The sequence below is a fragment of the Triturus cristatus genome, chromosome 4_1 (genome assembly GCF_964204655.1).
Source record: "Triturus cristatus chromosome 4_1, aTriCri1.1, whole genome shotgun sequence".
Lineage (NCBI taxonomy): Eukaryota > Metazoa > Chordata > Amphibia > Caudata > Salamandridae > Triturus > Triturus cristatus.
In genome coordinates, this window is record NC_140585.1 from 1,251,015,342 (window position 1) to 1,251,034,387 (window position 19,046).

Here is a 19,046-nt window from a genome sequence, read left to right on the forward strand (position 1 = left end):
TTGGTCTGTCATTGTGGACATTATCAGAAGGGTGTTTTTTCCATCACAGCCCGACCATTATCAAAGGCGAGAGACGGTGAAGAAATGCCTGGCTAGGCCACGACCCTGCTCAAGATGATGTCCCTCTATGCAGAAGCTGTTGACTGTGGCATCGTTGAAGAAAGAAACTGGTACAGTGATTGTTCTTCATATATCGGAAGCAGAGAAAAACTCGAGAGGCCCGACAAATGTTGCCACGCAGCATCGACAAAGCACATCGGAACCGGGAGGAGTCACTACACCTTGTGACTTGAAAGACTTTCTTCGAACAAAATCAAGTTTTACATGTCTTAGTCCAACACTAGATGGCAGGAGTATGCATAGCAATTGCAGACATTTGTAAGACTCCTACTTGGTCCACACCACACAGTTTTACTTAACACTTCTGTGAGGAAGTTCTAGCAAAACAGCAATCCCAAGTATAGGAAGCTGTTCTTCGTCCACTTTTCCAGTGTTCTGCAACATCCCTAGGTTAACCACAAAAGTACAGAGGAAACTACTTTCTAGTCTATGCTTAGCATGTGTATCTACAGCTACCCATGTCACAAACACATTGTTCCCCATCAAGAAATCCCTTCCCCTACACACTCATGAAATTTGGCAGTGATACATTCCCTTTCCGTCCCGTGTAAATGGATATATGCCAGAAGTAAAATTATGACTTTTTCCAGGCTGGAAAGGGAAATGACAGGAGTTGGTGAATGTCCACAAACTAGTTTGTGGAAGGTAACGAACTTCCAAGGCAAACCACGGCTTGGAACGCCAAGAAACGCTATCAATTCCACCCCAGGTGGGATTTGCGAGTGCGGAAGTCCTGGCAGGCATAACTGAGGTACATTTACTCAGAACTGTAGGTTTACAAATGAATTTACCTACTTGAATAGGTCCAATGGTTCATATCAATTGTTATAGGTGGTGGTAAGTACTATTTTTTTTTTAAAATCTTTTTTCCCTCTCCCTATGATTTATCATTAGATTTCGCACTGAGGAATACACTAGAGAATCCACTAAATCATGAAAGTTTGTGGTACAAATAATTTAGGTTCCCAGTGTTGTTCTGTGGTTTGTGGCCTTAAAGCCACCTCTTCAAACAAACAAATCATTTTTCATTAAAGGCAAAGCTAAATGGTTATTATTCCATTAGCGTGTCATGTCAGCACCTTAATCAAAATACTGATGGTGTCAAATATTAAGATACATGTGTTTTGTTAATATATTAATAATACCGTTTTTATGCAACTTTAGGAATGTCCATTATTGAAATGTTGTCTGGGTGAAAGTAACGAGACGTCACTTCCTGGGTTGTGTTGTGATAGCCCTTTGGGTGAAGTCATTGAGGGCAAAGGGTGCGCGAAGTCACTTTCGGCACCCCTAACATTTTGGTGACGCAATGTCCACGATCATAAAAGCTAACATGAGGTTTGCTTTATAGATTACATGGCAAATATTTGCAGGTCTCCACTCGTGCTCTAGCTCAGCTCTTCTTGTTAATTTAGTGGTTCGCCCATCTCTACCCAGAATATATCTTGCTTGGAGCACCACCAATCATAGCACGGTCTGAGACGGCTGCCGCCCGGGTACAATACGTTGCAAACACTAGGTGGCAGTGTGGTCAGCGATGTGGGAGAGTAGGCCTGGTTCGCTAGGCGCCACTGATCGGAATCACACCATGCCTTTTCCCGGCTGTCTTGCCACTGTCGTCACGGTGACGGCGCTTGCACGTCTCCCACGGACGCTGTGTTTACTGTCAGACCGCCGCAGTGGATTGGTTGAAGCTTCCCAACGCACTCCCCCCTCGGCCGTCCCGCTCGTCACCAGAGCGCGAGGCGTCCCCTGGGGATGCTCTGATGGGAACGGCCGTAGAGCCCCCCTACGTTTCCCGAACCCCGTGTCAGGGACGACGGTTTTATCGGGGCTTTATCTAAACACCTCACCGGCAGGCTGCTGAGGACAGGGAGATGATATGGGTAGTGCTTTGGGGGCACGCTCACCTCTTCCTGCCCTAAGAGCTCCATATTTGAGATGCTTCTCTCCGTAAAGGCAATCCAACTCCCAAAGGGGCAATCCTGTAGAATTGGGATCGAACTGTACGCGCATCCGTCACCGGACGTCATTCGCAGTTATATAACGCGTTGTTCCTCACGTAGACGTCCATCTCGGCCCCGGACACTTTTACGAATGGTCTTCGCAGCGTTATGACAGCCTTTCTCATCCGCAAGACGCCCATCGTCTGACCTTCTCGCTTCTATTAATGCCTGGCTCCTTAGATATAGGTTAACTGCCTCTCTCACACAGTCTTAAAAATGCCAGGCTCGACGGAGAAGCTCATGAAAGCCACGTTTTTCAGATAGATGCCCATCGCCTGTAGACGTTCATCGCCTGTCCCTCGGTTTCCTGACTTCCCTTCCACTCTCAAAGATGCTACCAATATGGTGGCCGGTCCTCCTATCTCCTGCTACACGTGTCTCCCTTGATGCATATCCAGCGAATCTTCCCGCTTGCATCACTCGTGTCTTTCCAGCTACACAATCACTGCGTATTTCTTCCATTAAATCACCGCGCATCTCTCCTGCTACACCACCATCATTCCTCTACTACACCCCCGTGTTCCTTTCTGCTAAACATGCAAAAATAACAATTGATGGACAGAATGTTGAACAATGTCAAACTTTCACCCCAGTACAGAGATCTGCGCCTAAAGTCATAATTTTTTTTGCACGCCACGCCATTCCAGTTTAAACCCAGCCATATGCAAATCAGTCTGGACCCCGCTCCCCATGGGAACAGTCCAGCCGACCTGCCAGGTCAGGTCCTGCCTGGACTGGAAACAAGCATCCTGGGACCAGTTTTCGGGTTTCATCACCCCTCATCAGCCAGGCTAGCTTGACTCCAGTGGCATGGAGAGCATGGCTGATGAGGGGTGTTACCCCGAAACCGGTCCCAGGATGCTCGTTTCCAGTCCAGGAAAGACCTGGCTTGGCAGTTCGAGCTGGACTGTTCCCATGAGGAGCAGGGTCAAGACTGATTTGCATTTGACTGGGTTCAAACTGGGGTGGCGTGGTGAGCAAAGGAACAATGGATTAAACCCATATCTTTGTGAGGGGGTGAATGCATTGTTTAGCATTCTGTCCATTATTTGTTCCTTTTGCTCTTCTGCTACACAACCACAGGTCTCAACATCTACACTTTAGGCAAGGGTATCCTCAAAGACACCACTACTGTGCATTTCTTCTGATACGCCACCACTATGTGCTGCTCCAGCTACATCACCACCATCCTAGGAATCACCCCTGCTACACCACCACGCGTCTCTCTAGTGACACCTGTGTCTTCCCTGCTAAAAGACCAGAATGTGTCTCCCTTGCTACACCATCAGTGTATGTCTTTCCAGAAACATCTGTGCCTCCTTTCTAAACCACCAGCATGTCTCCCAGCTACACCACTAGCATATGTCTCTCCAGCGACACTACCTGTCTCCCCTGCTTAACTAGCATGCGTCTCTCCTGCTACATCACCAGCATGTTTCCACTACTACACCAACAGCAAGTGTGTCACCGTTACTACAAAACCATGTCTCCCCTGCTGCAACATGTGTCCTCTACTATACCACCACTATGTTGCTCCAGCTACACCACTACCATGTGTCTTCTGTTACGCCACAAAAATGTCTTTCACCAGGTACACTGTAACCAGTGAATTAAGTGGGCTAAAATAGGTGGGGGGGTCTATTAAAGGGACATGGTTACAATAACTTCGTATACCCTTTCCATACACCTTCACATAAAATGGTAATTACAATTGGCAGATATGTGACCTTTGCTCAGTGAAGGACTGGATGAGCCTGGAGTCTGAACACCTTTACGACACAATGACAGGCACCGTGAGAAACTCGCACTGCCTCGCTGTCAGGTCCAGAGCTCTCAATTTTGCCACTCATGAACACCCACCCACAACCTGAACTCACCCAGATGCCTAAAGGCAACTCAGTTCACAGTATGCACCAGACCAGAGTCATAATGTGCATGGAAAAAACTACTGAGACACATCTGGAAAAAGCAAATACTTTAGGGAATGAAAGAGTAAGTAAAATGTAAACAGGGACTACATCACTGACATTGATTACGTTAAAGGTTTTTAAAGTAATTGTTGAGAGATTGACCAGTTCTCAGAAAGGCTAAAAACATAAATATAGGGCCACATTGCAAAGTCAGTTTAATGTCGGGACTGAGCACCAGTATGACCAGGCCAACTTACCGCCCTGCACATGATCATGTCTCACGCCTGCTACACCACCACATGGCTCAGCTAATTGGCCGACTACTAGAGATTCTGAGGTGCATCCTATGAAAATATATGTGTGTGTGTGTGTGTGTGTGTGTGTCATAACGTATATTTGTATAGATGTCTCAATGTCTACCTTTAAAAAAGCGTATATTGGGTGTTAAGAGTAACACTAGTTATTTGCAGCACCAGTGTGGAAATGCATAGAATATTTGCATTTGCACTTATGTTTGTAGATGCTCATGTATTATCTGTGTGGGTGTGTGTACATGCATGTGGTGCTATGTTATTTGTAGTATGCACATATCACCCATGAAGGGTATCCTGGCACTGAAAACTGACAGATAAGAATAGCTGAGAAACCCTGCAGGCAAGGGATGGGTTAAAACAGCCAGGTTTTAAAATGCTTCCTCAAGTCAAAGAGAGAACATACAAAGAGTATGGAAAATGGATAAGGAAAGCTTGTTTCAGGTATTCAGGGCTAGATATTAAAAGGAGCAACCTCCAGATCTGTTGCAATGGAAATGAGGAGTGAGTGCGAGTAGGAGAGAGGAGGACCGCGGGTGTCTTATTGGAGTATAGAAATGGATTCTGTTGCCGAGGTAGAGAGGGACCCCAGTTGTGAAGCTCTCTGTTGGCATGGCAGAGGATTTTAAAAAGGGCTTGTGGATGCGAAGCCAATGGAATGTATAGGGGTTGTTAGAAATTGAGTGTACTTTTTTATGGCTGTACATTGTGTGTATTTTCGTGCACCAAGTAACAGAAGATTGTCATACACTTGGTTTGAGCCTCATCATTTCTGTAACATGGTTATAGCTTTAATGAAGAGCCGCAGCTCTTATTACACTGACCTGTGCTAATATAAAAAGGGCCATTCCTTACAATACATGTGCTCGATTAGTAATACTGTATAGCCTCAACGTTGTAAGGCTGTGTGAACCTACTGGAAATCAGTCTTTATTTCACCCTTTCTGAGGTTACAAACATTGTGTTCTTGAAACAAGTCCTGTTTTGTGTTACAGGAATGTGGTAGTATGTACTTACCACTAATGAAATGTTTGGATTGGGACAACCCTGGCAAATGTGGTTCTAAAAACAATGTTGCCATTCGAGGTGGTCCATATCCCCAGATATAGGTCCTAGTCTTCCTCACACGCCCTCATATGCTGCTTTTCAGTGGCGGCTCGCTCGGAACGGGGTGGTGAGCAAGGATTTTAAAAAAAATACAAAAATTAACTTACCTTGTCCACCGCGCCGCTGCACGCCTCACCCGCCACTGCATGCCTCACCTTTGTCTCCTGGGAGCACCCAGACTTCCAAACTCTCCCAGCCAATCACGACACTGCAGGAGCATCATCGTGATTGGTCTGAGCGTCCTGTTTGGACACCAAGGCAGTGCCTGGGGAGGCTGGGCATGTTCTCTACGGGGCTGTGCAATACAGCTCAATGGAAAACATGGCAAGTGCGCATGACAGTTTGGCTGGCCCTAGAGGGCCTACCAAACTGTCATGTGCACTTAGATAAGTGCAAACCACTCCTCCCCTGCTCTGGCGTCACAGAGCCAGCCCCGCCCCAACTCCCGCATAGAAAAAGAAAATGATAATGTCATGTTATTATCATTTTCATTTTTGCAGTGCTGAAATAGCAGTGGGGTGACGCTCCTCCGCCTCAGCGGAGGAGCCGCCACTGCTGCTTTTGGGAGCAGGGCGACTAACTACCAGGCTCTAGGATTAATAACACTACATTAAGTGTGTGCCGACATATGGAGTTCTACATGAGTGCAACCCATGCTGGCAAATGTGACTATTTCTTTAAATATGCATTTGTATGTGTGATGCATGTGCTTGGGAAACCGTTAATATGTCCAAATTGACTGGAATTGTTCAGTTCCAGTTTGTTTTTTTGACTAATTTTAGCTCTACCAACATTGATACACTTTATAAAAGGTATAAGGGTGTAGTGTAGGAAGATGTTTCTGTATGTACTATACCGAAGTGAGGTATAGTGTGCACAGAGTCCAGTGAACCCAGAAGATAGGCAGAAGTAAAGTAGATAGCACCTCACTCTCTATTTGTGGCAGTGTGGTCGAGCAGTAAGGCTTTATCAGAGGACAGTGTTAAGCATTTGTTGTACACACTAAGTCAGCAAATGAATTCACACACTCAAAGACAGAACTTCAGACCAATTGTTTTTGTATAAAAAATATTCTTTTAGTTATTTTATTTCCTAGAACCAAGCAAGCCTGGCACAGGTAAGTGATAAATACTTTGCAGTAAATGTACAGTTTTTAAACAGTTTGAATTGCAATTGTAAATGTACTTTGATTTGATTACATTAGTGTTACTGATAATGCAATGTTTTTTAGAATACAGTAAACATACTTTGTATAGGATGTTTGCAGAATATCATGTAAGTTACTTTTTAGACTACTTTTCCTACACAGTGCAGTATACCTGGATACTGCACTGGGACATTTCCTGTAAACATGTAAGTAAAAGCGTTTTGGTTATTTAGTTACAGTTTTAAAGGATTTCTTAGATTTTCCAATTCCAAACTTTTCATAGAAAAACAGCCAATGTTATTCTATGGAAGAAAATAGTGTTATCGGTTCAAAGGTAAGTACTTTGTTGTGGGAGTTTGTGTTTTGGGGCTAGACTCAGGGGTCCCCCTGGGTCAAGGATGCACTCTTGTTACACCCTCAGCGGCACTAGGGCGGCCGGGTGCAGAGTGCGGAGGCCCAATGTTATCCAATGGGGAATAGGGGCCTCTGGTTGGTGACTGCTGACGAGCAGGCCACTGGGTTGTGGGAGCCAACCTCATGGACTTAAGCTCAGGACAAATGTTTAGGCCAGCACAAAAGATGCACCCTCAGCAGCACTGGGAGGGCCGGGTGCAGAGTGCTGTTTTGGTGTCAGGTGCTCTGTGGCTTTCAATGGGAAGTCTCCGGTTTGCAAAACCACTGAAGGTTCAGGGAAGAAGGTCTTCTGGGTGCGACCACCACTTAGAGAGGTAAGTTGGGATCTTGGGGGCTGGTTAGGCACCGTTGGTTAGGCCACCCAAGGCCGTGGGGCGTCGGGTGCAGGGGTGCCTTTTAGGGTCGGATCTTCTTTCCAGCTCCTGGTCACGGCTGGGGGGACCTTCTGGTTTGAGGCTGCGGGCGTCAGCTGGAGGCTTGAGGCAGGTCAGGGGTCGCCGAATCTCGGGTCAGGATCGCTAGGGAGACCTCCTCTTGGTGTTGGGCCACTCGAACTCGGGCCATAGGCATCGGGTGCAAACACGTGGATCCTTGCCGAGCTGGAGTCTGTTGTTTGAACAAATCCGGTGTTCACGGGAGATAGAGACTTTGGGATTGAAAGCAGACAGGTCCTCCAGGTTTCTTGAGGTTGCTGATGCAGGACACACCGGGATTTCGCTGGAGCAGGATCGAGGTGGGGACAGGCCAGTTGGGCTGGGGCAAAGTCAGTGGGCGTCCTCCTCTTGTTAGCTTCCGCACGGCTGTTTGGTCCTTCTTCTTCTTATCTTCTTGTAGTTTCTTGTCTGACTTCTTGGTTCAGGGCTGCCCCCGAAATACTGTATTTAGGGGGCGTTTTAGGGGTCTCGAGGTCAGTGGCCAGTGGGCTACTGGCTTAAGGGTGACTACACCCTTGGTGTGCTCACCCCATGTGGGGGAGTGAGCACTATCCCTAATCCTGATTGGGGAGTGCCTGCCATCTGCAAGATGGTGGGCACTATAGAGTGGGCTTCACCTCGCCTCCCCCACCTGAGGGGTGGGGTTGGCAGAGGTGGGCACACCTTCTGGGCTACCTAATTTTTCCCGCCTGTCTTCCTGCCGAAAAGGAGGGGAGACAGGAAGGGGGCCTGCTCCCGATAGCAGGAAAGGCTGGGGTCGCATTACAAAGGATGCCAGGCCTTTGAAGCTCCCCTGCCACAGATGGCTTTTCCTGAACACCTCCGCCCAGGAAAGGCTTTGTTTCTGGGATCAGGGAGCGAAAGCTCCCACCCTAGGGGTCCAGAAACATGTCTAGTGGTGGCAGGCTGGTGTGTACCAGTCAGGGAACCCACCAGAGGCTGATCGTTTTTCAGGGGGCATCTCTAAGATGCCCTCTGAGTGCATTTTTCATTAAATCCCACACTGGTATCAATGTGGGTTTAATGTGCTGAGAAGTTTGATACCAAACTTCTCAGTTTTCAGTGTAGCCATTATGGTGCTGTGGAGTTTGTAATGACAAACTCCCAGCACCATATACTCTTAATGGCAGCACTGCACTTACAATGTCTAAGAATGGACTTAGACACTGTAGGGGTACAGGGCTTATGCACCTGTACCCTCACCACTGGTATAGGGCACCCAGCTAGAGGGGTGACTGATCTATGCCAGGGCAGTGGGTTGTAGGCATGAGACACAGGGATGTGTGCCATGTCGACTCTTCACTTTGTTCTGCACCAAAACACGCAGCTTGCGAAGGCAGTGTGTGAGTGTAAAGGTACAGATCCTCTAAGGGTGGCACAATAAGTGCTGCAGCCCTCAGAGGCCTTCCCTGGTCACAGTGCCCTGGGTACATGTGGTACCATTTACCAAGGGCTGACCTGTGGCCAGAGTGTGCCAATTGGGTATACAAGGTACAGTTTTGGGGAAAGAACACAGGCCCTGGGAACCTGATTGGCAGGGACCCAGGGCACATCAAGTCAAAGTGTATCAGTAGTCTGGCAAAAAGTGGGTGGGTTACTGCAATAGAAACCCAGCTTCCTACATGTAGTTATCCTAAGGGAGGGATTTTTAAAGACACTGATTACACACAAACCTTTACACAAGGTGCATTGACCCACAAAGATATGTTACCGCCTAACATTTACTTATGCACAAACCGATTTAGTCGCTTGGGTAACCTTCATGCTCCCTAAAGACCGTCTCTACTTTGAGACAGACTTCATTGATCATGCTGTCTTGACTGGAAATGCCAGATGTCAAAGGCAGGGAAAATGTCAGTTGTATGGGGATGTGACGACATTATTGAGTTAAGGCACATTTCAGTCTTGACCAGAAAAAATAAATATGTTTTCAAGAATACACACTGTCACTTGGATAGGACGTATTTCCTGAAAATATATGTACGGCTCCCACCACTGAGAGGAGCAGCCACAATCACATACTAACTCAAAGGGGACATGGATGACTTGATATATGCACTAGTCTACGCTTGGTTATTCTCAAAAGGCGAGTGAAAGATGGCTTTTTTGGACAGCAAGCACATAAGTCACCGCACAGCGGTGGCGCCATTGATTATACCATCACAGATTTAGACTCCTCTGAGATTAATGGTTTAATTGTTTATGCTATAATTCCCGACATGATGACCCATTTGACCACACAGGACAAGTAAGGATAATGATGTGGCAACGACTCAGTGGAGGGAACCAACAATTTACCGGTCCATTCTGGGACCAAAGGGGAGATTTATTCATATAAAAACCCATACCGGAGTGCTGGGACTGGCAGAGCCAGTCTAAACTTGCAGAACGTAAGCATGACCTGCTGCTGTTAGACTGCATTTTCATAATAAGGGGAAGTTTGGAACTCGACAGGAAGCAGGCACAGGTATCGGACTTAAGTGTCTGTGTATGTAGGGTGCGATTAAGGAGCTAAGTAATACCACGCTTATTGCGCTCCTGTTGTGGGGGTATTATTTTTTTTTTTACGAAGTTTTATATAGCGCGAACTTGACCGGAAGGTATTGGGTATCAGAGCGCTTTACAGAGCACCAGTTGCGTTACATGAGGACACATTCATTTTTGTTGTTGTTTTTTTGTTAGGCACGGGGAGATTAAGTGATTTGCCCAGAATCACAGGATGTTCCGCATCATTGCCGAGACTCGAACCTGGTTCCCCAGATTCGAGGTCGACCGCCCTAGCCGTTAGGCCAACTCCTCTCCAAACAACAGTTAATTGCCCTTTCCTTAATTCCATCCCTAAGTGGTTTCTGTGATGAAAAAAAGTGGGTAAATCCTAAACAGACTAACCAATCCCTGACCGAACGGTGCAGTCAGACACCTGCTGCTAAGCCACGATTCCCCTGCTAGAAACAACAAGCTACCTTATGTGTTTCGGTCTAGCGGTTCAAACCAGGCGACTATTTTTAAGGAAGCGATCCACAGAACCAGTCCATCTGTAGTGGAACAGAACAGCTACTAAGAAGATGGAAACGCTGCAGAGAGGTATCCCCAGTGGTTTCAGAGCATTGTCTCAAGCCTTTCCATCTCAGTGTTTAGTCTCCAGTGAATCTGGGACACCGCTGTTTTTAATAGCGAGCGTGCAAAATGGCCGCCGTCTCCCATGGGAACCATCAGTCTCAGCTCACATAATGGATACAAAGGAATAACACTGAGATTCCCTCTGCTGCACAGTGTCCTCGGGCAGCAGATGTGAACTGGTGGCCACGTCTCTGATCCAAGGACTTAGTCCTGGTATCTTATCTCATTATCGGCTCTTGACTGAAAAAATTATTGTGATTAGGTCAACTCACATTATCAAACTTTACCTTCAATTGTGTAGTGTACAGAGGTTAGAATGTATAATCTTGCATTGTGTTGTTCTAATTACAAATTGACATTGCATTTGGATTTCTGTAATCTGCTCTTGAGCAGATCTCAAAAAACAGTGTCCCAAAAGGGTGTAAATTGAAGGTCAGTTACAAATAGCACAATTAGTTGCTGAGAATAGAATCAAAAGGGGAGAAAACCAGGGAGAAAAATTGTTTTTGTAACAAATTGTATTTTAGTGAATATACACATTTGACATATTAAATTTCTTATAATCAAACATATGGGAGGCACTGCGTTACAGTGAATGACATGTAACCTGTGGGATACTGTTCACAAGTGCTCGTGAAGGGTTGTGACGGCGCAAGTGACACGTGAGGAAATATGTACAGCGATAGGAGGCGGCGCAACAGAAAGCAAGTGAAAATAAAATTTACATAGTTAGGACACCCAAATAATAAATGGAAATTAATACAAATTAATCAAGTAGGGTATCCTTGATGGGGGGCGCTGAGAATTCTGCTGTAAAAAGTCAATGGTGTTTCGGCCTGTAGAAGTATTTAGGACATCATCAGGACCAGGTTACTTATTTATATGGCAGTGGCGAGCCGGCGCACTGTCAAAAATCCAGGTGAGATGCTGTCAATTTCCAGGTGCGGCACAATACCAAGGCAATTGAGATAGGACCTGCAAAGGTACAATTGGGAAGGACGTAATTGGAAGTCCCAAGGAGGGAACGGGAAACGCTTCTCAGTTGCGATAACCCAAGGGCTGCTGATCAAGTTAATTGGCAATGTCAGCTTGGGGCATGGTGTGACTCCTGCCGGCCCCGTGATGCGTCTCACCATGCCCCATACTACCTCATGTGTCACTTGCGCCGTCACAACCCTTCACGAGTACTTGTGCACAGTATCTCACAGGTTACATGTCATTCAGTGTAACGCAGTGCCTCACATACGTTTGATTATATGAAATTTAATATGTCAAATGTGTATATTCACTAAAATACAATTTATGTTACAAAAACAATTTGTCTCCCTGGTTTTCTCCCCTTTTGATTCTATTCTCAGCAACTAATTGTGCTATTTGTAACTGGCCTTCAATTTACACCCTTTTGAGACACTGTTTTATGATATAGATGATTGTCCTTGTCTCTTCAGGGTATATGGGCTACCTCCTGTAGTCTGATACTGTTTACCTTGAGCAGATCTCAGCACACCATCCTGTTCTGTATACAGCATACTCTAGCTGCTTGCTATTGTTCAACAGAGTTTAGTGCAGCCCTGAAATATTCCTTTCTAGCCTCCTCTGAGTGCACACTCTTCACCTGGCTACAGTACTGTTAAGTCATTGTCAGGGTCCCAGCATTGTTCCATTACCAGTTGGTAACAGTCCTGCAGGCGTAGCGAAGTGTAAGAGATGGGTTAGTGTGTAGTGCATTAGAGTGGACCGATACCACTGTGCGAGCACTTACAGCTCAGTCCCACCAATAAAAACTTCCTTTGTGAGGCACTAGGTCCAGGAGTTTTCATCTATATTAAAGTAACTTCTCACCACTCCAAAGCCATCTACCAAACGGCAGGCCACTAGCACATCGCCAACTCTCAGGACGCACACTGCTCTCGAGCATATCAAATAAGCCTTGGTGAATAAACACCCCATTTCCTCAGCTAGATGGGCCAGTACAAGTAACATCAATGACCATAAAACAGCTAGGTAAGTTCAACGCACACAATGCGAAGTTCTGTATTATTTTACGGACCCATCAAATTTGCTTTGGCAGCAGCTGCCTGGCCATTCTTGCCAATAAAACCCTTTGTAATGTGTTTACATAAGGAAGGGCAAGTGAGTGTGATACACTTATATATTGTGTATGCTTTATTACAGCAATGCATACATTGTTTGTGGTCTCACTACAGACAGCACAGTAACTAATACTCTAAAATGTACCTAGAATTGGACTGGGGTCTTCCACGTGTTCACGAGTGGATGGCTCTCTTGTCCATTACAATTCCTGATTCAATGGCTTCAGGCCAATTCTTTTATTTGTTCCGCCCCTATACTATTTCTGGTTTACTATGGTTTTTTTGTGGATGAGTTGTAGCCGTCCACTGAGGGCATCAAAAAACTATTTTACTTTTTGCATGTTTATGTGGTATTTTCTTTTGGGCGCGCTATAAACGTACATAGAAGTTCATCTTTTTTCCCCTGGTATTATGTCGCTACCCCTACTCTCTCCATTTAGATTGTGTCTCACTACCAGCTCTCTAGCCCTCCAGGCCTTGGTCCCAGGCTCTTCCTCTCTCAATGTATCTCATCCTGCTCTATCTCGTTTCCTGGCCACACACTGGTGCTTTTCTTTCATCCTTCCAATTTTCCCCTGTGTCCAGGTTCCACTTTGGAGCTATGGAGAAAAAAAGAGGGTCATTTGCAGCTGCCAGTATTGCTTTGCTAAAGCTTGTAGAAATTTGGTGCAAGGATTGGCAAAGTCAACTGAGTCGGACAGCCATCTTGGAACGATATAACTAAAATAAAGAGTACCCATATGTAATTTCAAAATGGCTGTCACGCTGCATCCGATTGTAGAGTATACGCAGGCCAGACTATAGAGATCTCGAATTTATTAATTGGTTAACACTGGCCGATGTAAGTCATTGGGAGAGCAATGAGCCAATTGGCTTTGGGGGTCATATTTATGTAAGTGGTTGGGTGAGAGTTCAGGTTTTCACTGGTGTTCCTCCTTTTGCTAGTTCTAGCCAAGCGTCTTCTGAAAATATACTAATCTGAAAATCAATATCTGTTGCTGAACATTGATTGACCTTTATGAAATACGTTCACAGTTGTGTCATACTATATCTGAAACGATCCTTCACACCCCTTCCAACGAGATAGATCTTGACTGCCTGACCGCATATACCACTTGAGGGTCAGAGGCCACGGAGTACTGTCTGACCACTGCAGACGTAATACCTCTAACACAGGGTGAGGTTCTACTGGCAGCCATCAGGACCTGCGGAGAAGACCTGGCACGCAGCCTACAACCTGCTGCGCGGCCAGCTGCCCCACTGTCCCCTACCTGGGATTTGAAGTAGGTTTCCTGCGGCGTGGAAAGCACATCAGCAGAGGCGATGTCCAGATGCAGGAGAATCTGGCGGAAAGATGGCCGATTGCGAGGTTTGCTGTTCCTAAAGGAAAGAAAGGGTTAAAAAAAATAGCGGTTCAGTGGGAAATACGTAGTGCTTGTCTGGGTGGGAATGATTAAGCAGGTAAAAGATGCTGCGGGTCAGGGCTGCGATCCGTTCATCAAGCTGTAGGTGGATCTTGATAACAAACTAGTTGATGGTCCTATAGGTGAGAAACGAGATATACTGGCAGTGCTGTGTGGGGGTCTCAGCAATGAAGCAGCAAGGGGTTCTGCAAGTCAGGAATGAGGTGCATTGGTGGAGCTCTGTGTTGGCCTCGGTACTGGAATAGCGTAGGTGGGGTGTTTCAGGCCACACTGGTGAGCTGTGGATGGATCTCTGTGGCAGAATATCAGGGGTCTGGAAGTCAGGAATGAGGTGCATTGGTGGCACGCCTTGTTGGCCCTGGTACTCGACCAGCGAAGACGGGGTCTTTTAGGCCACCAATGAGGCACACTGGCAGTGCTGTGTGGGGGTCTCAGCAATGAAGCTGAGAAGGGGTTCTGCAAGTTAGGAATGAGGGGCATTGTTGGTGCTCTGTGTTGGCCTTGGTACTGGAATAGCGAAGGTGGTGTCTTTCAGGCCACACTGGCGAGCTGTGGATGGATCTTTGTGGCAGAATAGCAGGGGTCTGGAAGTCAGGAATGATGTGCATTGGTGGTGCTCTTTGTTGGCCTCGATACTGGAATAGCGAAGGCGGGGGTGTTTCGGCCACACTGGCGAGCTGTGGATGGATCTCTGTGGCAGAATAGCAGGGATCTGGAAGTGAGGCGCATTGGTGGTGCTCTGTGCTGGCCTTGGTCCTGGAACAGCGAAGACTGGGTCTTTCAGGCCTCAAATGAGGCACACTGGCGAGCTGTGTGGATCTCTGTGGCAGAAGAGCAGGGGTCTGGAAGTCAGGGATGAGGTGCACTGGTGAAGTCGAGAGAGAGTCACAGTTCTGAACTGCAGAGTCCTGCCCCAGAAAGCAGGTGCCCTGCGGGCTCTGTGGGTATTTTAGGTCTGGAGTGTTAGGGAGCCCTGCATGTTAGGAATGAGGTGCACTGGTGATGTACTCTGGTACTGATACTGTAATAGCATGGGGGCTTCAACTCAATATTCAGGTGTACTGATGGAGTTGGAATAGAAGGGGTACTGCAGGTTAAGACTGAGGTGTAATGGCAAACCCATGTGTTTTGGAATAACACTGACTACTGTGCTTGGGGTTTGAGGAGCACTGGCATAGGATCATGGACCTCATACGGTGCTGTGCTGTGAACGGAGGTGCACTGGCAGTGCTATCTTGGATTCCAGTACTGGCACAGCACATAGTCAGTTGGCTGGGTACTGAGATGCAATTCACAAATTATGTGCAGGTTTTTCAGTGCAGCGATTGAGGTACACTGGCATAGTGCAGTGAGGGGGCCAGCACTGGACAAAGCCGAAGAGTTCTAAGTCTCTGGTACAGCAGCGTCATTAAGGATATGAGAAAGGACAGTAAATATGAAGGCGGAAAATCAATACAAGCTCCCCACACTCAGCAGAACTGTCACACGGCGATCGATAGTGGTAAAACAGAGCCTGGGCTGAGGTAAGAGGATACAGGCGAGTGCTAGAGAGGTGGAATAACTGAATCTGAACTGAGGTAAGAGGATACAGGCGAGTGCTGGAGAGGTGGAATAACTGAATCTGAACTGTGGTAAGAGGATACAAGCGAGTGCTGGAGAGGTGGTATAACTGAATCTGAACTGTGGTAAGAGGATACAAGCGAGTGCTGGAGAGGTGGTATAACTGAATCTGAACTGTGGTAAGAGGATACAGGCGAGTGCTGGAGAGGTGGAATAACTGAATCTGAACTGTGGTAAGAGGATACAAGCGAGTGCTGGAGAGGTGGTATAACTGAATCTGAACTGAGGTAAAAAAGGATACAGGCGAGTGCTGGAGCAGCAGAGCCTGCACTGAGGTAAGAGAGAGGATACCGGCGAGTGATGGGGAGGTGGAATAACTGAATCTGAACTGAGGTAAGAGGATACAGACGAGTGCTGGAGAGGTGGTATAACTGAATCTGAACTGAGGTAAAAGGATACAGGCGAGTGCTGGAGCAGCAGAGCCTGCACTGAGGTAAGAGAGAGGATACTGGCGAGTGATGGAGTAGCAGAGTTGGACTGAGGTTCGAGGATACGGGCAGATGCTGGAGCAGCAGAGCCTGGAATGAGGTAATATGATTAATGCGAGTGTTAATGCAGCAGAGCATGGACTAAGGGTAGAGGATACTGGCTATTGCTGGAGAGGTGGAATAACTGAACCCGGACTGAGGTGAGAGGATACAGTAGAGTGCTGGAGCAGCAGAGCTGCACTGAGGTAAGAAAGAGGATACAGGCGAGAGCTGGAGAGCCTGGACTGAGGTAAGAGGATACAGGTGAGTGCTGGAACAGCAGAGCCTGCACTGAGCTGAGAGGATACCGGAGAGTGTTGAAGCAGCAGAGACTGGACTAAGGGTAGAGGATACTTGCGAGAGCTGAAACAGCAGAGCCTACACTAAGGTAAGAGCGAGGATACAGGCGAGTGCTGGAGAAGCAGAGCCTGGACTGAGGTAAGAGGATACAGGCGAGTGCTGGAGCAGCAGAACCTGGACTGAGGTAAGAGAGAGGATACAGGCGAGTGCTGGAGCAACAGAGCCTGGACTTAGGTAATAGGACACAGGCGAGTGCTGGAGCAGCAGAGCCTGGACTGAGGTAAGAGGATACAGGCGAGTGCTGGAGCAGCAGAGCCTGGGCTGAGGTAAAAGGATACAGGCGAGTGCTGGAGCAGCAGAGCCTGGACTGAGGTAAGAGAGAGAATACAGTTGAGTGCTGGAGCAGCAGAGCCTGGACTGAGGTTAGAGGATATAAGCGAGTGCTGGAGCAGCAGAGCCTGGACTGAGGTTAGAGGATATAAGCGAGTGCTGGATCAGCAGAGCCTGGACTGAGGTAATATGATTAATGCGAGTGTTAAAGCAGCAGAGCCTGGACAGAGGGTAGAGGATACTGGCTATTGCTGGAGAGGTGGAATAACTGAACCCGGACTGAGGTGAGAGGATACAGTAGAGTGCTGGAGCAGCAGAGCTGCACTGAGGTAAGAAAGAGGATACAGGCGAGAGCTGGAGAGCCTGGACTGAGGTAAGAGGATACAGGGAGATGCTGGAGCAGTAGAGCCTGCTCTGAGCTAAGAGGATACAGGCGAGTGCTAGAGAAGCACAGCCTGGACTGAGGTAAGAGGATACAGGTAAGTGCTGGAACAGCAGAGCCTGCACAGAGCTGAGAGGATACCAGCGAGTGTTGAAGCAGCAGAGACTGGACTGAGGGTAGAGGATACTTGCGAGAGCTGAAGCAGCAGAGCCTACACTAAGGTAAGAGCGAGGATACAGGTGAATCCTGGAGCAGCAGAGCCTGGACTGAGGTAAGAGGATACAGGCAGTGCTGGAGCAGCAGAACCTGGACTAAGGTAAAAGAGAGGATACAGGCGAGTGCTGGAGCAACAGAGCCTGGACTTAGGTAATAGGATACCGGCGAGTGTTGAAGCAGCAGAGACTGGACTGAGGGTAGAGGATACTTGCGAGAGCTGAAGCAGCAGAGCCTACACTAAGGTAAGAGCGAGGATACAGGCGAGTGCTGGAGCAGTAGAGTCTGGACTGAGGTAAGAGGATACAGGCGAGTGCTGGAGCAGCAGAACCTGGACTGAAGTAAGAGAGAGGATACAGGCGAGTGCTGGAGCAACAGAGCCTGGACTTAGGTAATATGATACAGGCGAGTGCTGGAGCAGCAGAGCCTGGACTGAGGATAGAGGATACTGGTGATTGCTGGAGAGGTGGAATAACTGAACCCGGACTGGAGTAGCGGAGCTCCACTGAGGTAAGAACAAGGATACAGGTGAGAGCTGGAGAGCCTGGACTGAGGTATGAACGAGGATACAGGTGAGAGGTGGAGAGCCTGGACTGAAGTAAGAGGGTACAGGCGAGTGCTGGAGCAGCAGAGACTGGACTGTGGGTAAAGGATATAGGTGAGTGCTGGAGCAGCAGAGCCTGGACTGAGGTAAGAGGATACCGGCGAGTGCTGGAGCAGCACAGCCTGGACTAAGGTAAGAGGATACAGGCGATTGCTGGAGCAGCACAGCCTGGACTAAGGTAAGAGGATACAGGAGATTGCTGGAGCAGCAGAGCCTGGACTGAGGTAAGAGGATACAGGCGAGTGCTGCAGCAGCAGAGCTTGGACTGAGGTTACAGGATACTGGCGAGTGCTGGAGAGGTGGAATAACTGAACCCGGACTGAGGTAAGAGAGAGGATACAGGCAAGTGCTGGAGCAGCAGAACCTGGACTGAGGTAAGAGGTTACACGTGAGTGCTGGAGCAGCAGAGCCTGCACTGAGGTTAGAGGATACTGGGGGGTGCTGGAGCAGCAGAGCCTGGACTTTGGTAATAGGATACAGGCGAGTGCTGCAGCAGCAGAGCCTGGACTCAGGGTAGAGGATACTGGCGATTGCTGGAGAGGTGGAATAACTGAACCAGGACCGAGGTAAGAGGACACAGGCCAGTGCTGGAGCAGCAGAGCTTGGACTGAGGTTAGAGGATACTGGCCAGTGCTGGAGCAGCAGAGCTTGGACTGAGGTTAGAGGATACTGGCGAGTGCTGGAGCAGCAGAGCCTGCACTTAGGTAAGAGGACACAAGCCAGTGCTGGAGCAGCAGAGCTTGGACTGAGGTTAGAGGATACTGGCGAGTGCTGGAGCAGCAGAACCTGGACTGAGGTAAGAGAGATGATACAGGCGAGTGCTGGAGCAGCAGAGCCTGGACTTAGGTAATAGGATACAGGCGAGTGCTGGAGCAGCAGAGCCTGGACTGAGGTTAGAGAGAGAATACAGTTGAGTGCTGGAGCAGCCAAGCCTGGACTGGGGTAACAGAGAGGATACAGACCAGTGCTGGAGCAGCAGAGCCTGGACTGAGGTAAGAGGATACAGGTGAGTGCTGGAGCAGCAGAACCTGGACTGAGGTAAGA

The 19,046-nt window shown here is 47.9% G+C and overlaps 1 protein-coding gene across 3 annotated transcripts in view; it reads right to left on the reverse strand.

The window, feature by feature from the left end:
- MAP3K12 (mitogen-activated protein kinase kinase kinase 12) overlaps positions 1 to 19,046 on the reverse strand; it is a 351,073-nt gene that overhangs the window by 117,281 nt on the left and 214,746 nt on the right. For all 3 annotated transcript variants that reach the window (XM_085654690.1, XM_085654688.1, XM_085654689.1), the window contains exon 7: positions 13,934 to 14,042. In XM_085654690.1, coding sequence (XP_085510816.1) covers positions 13,934 to 14,042 — 109 coding nt within the window. The remainder of the gene's footprint in view (positions 1 to 13,933; positions 14,043 to 19,046) is intronic.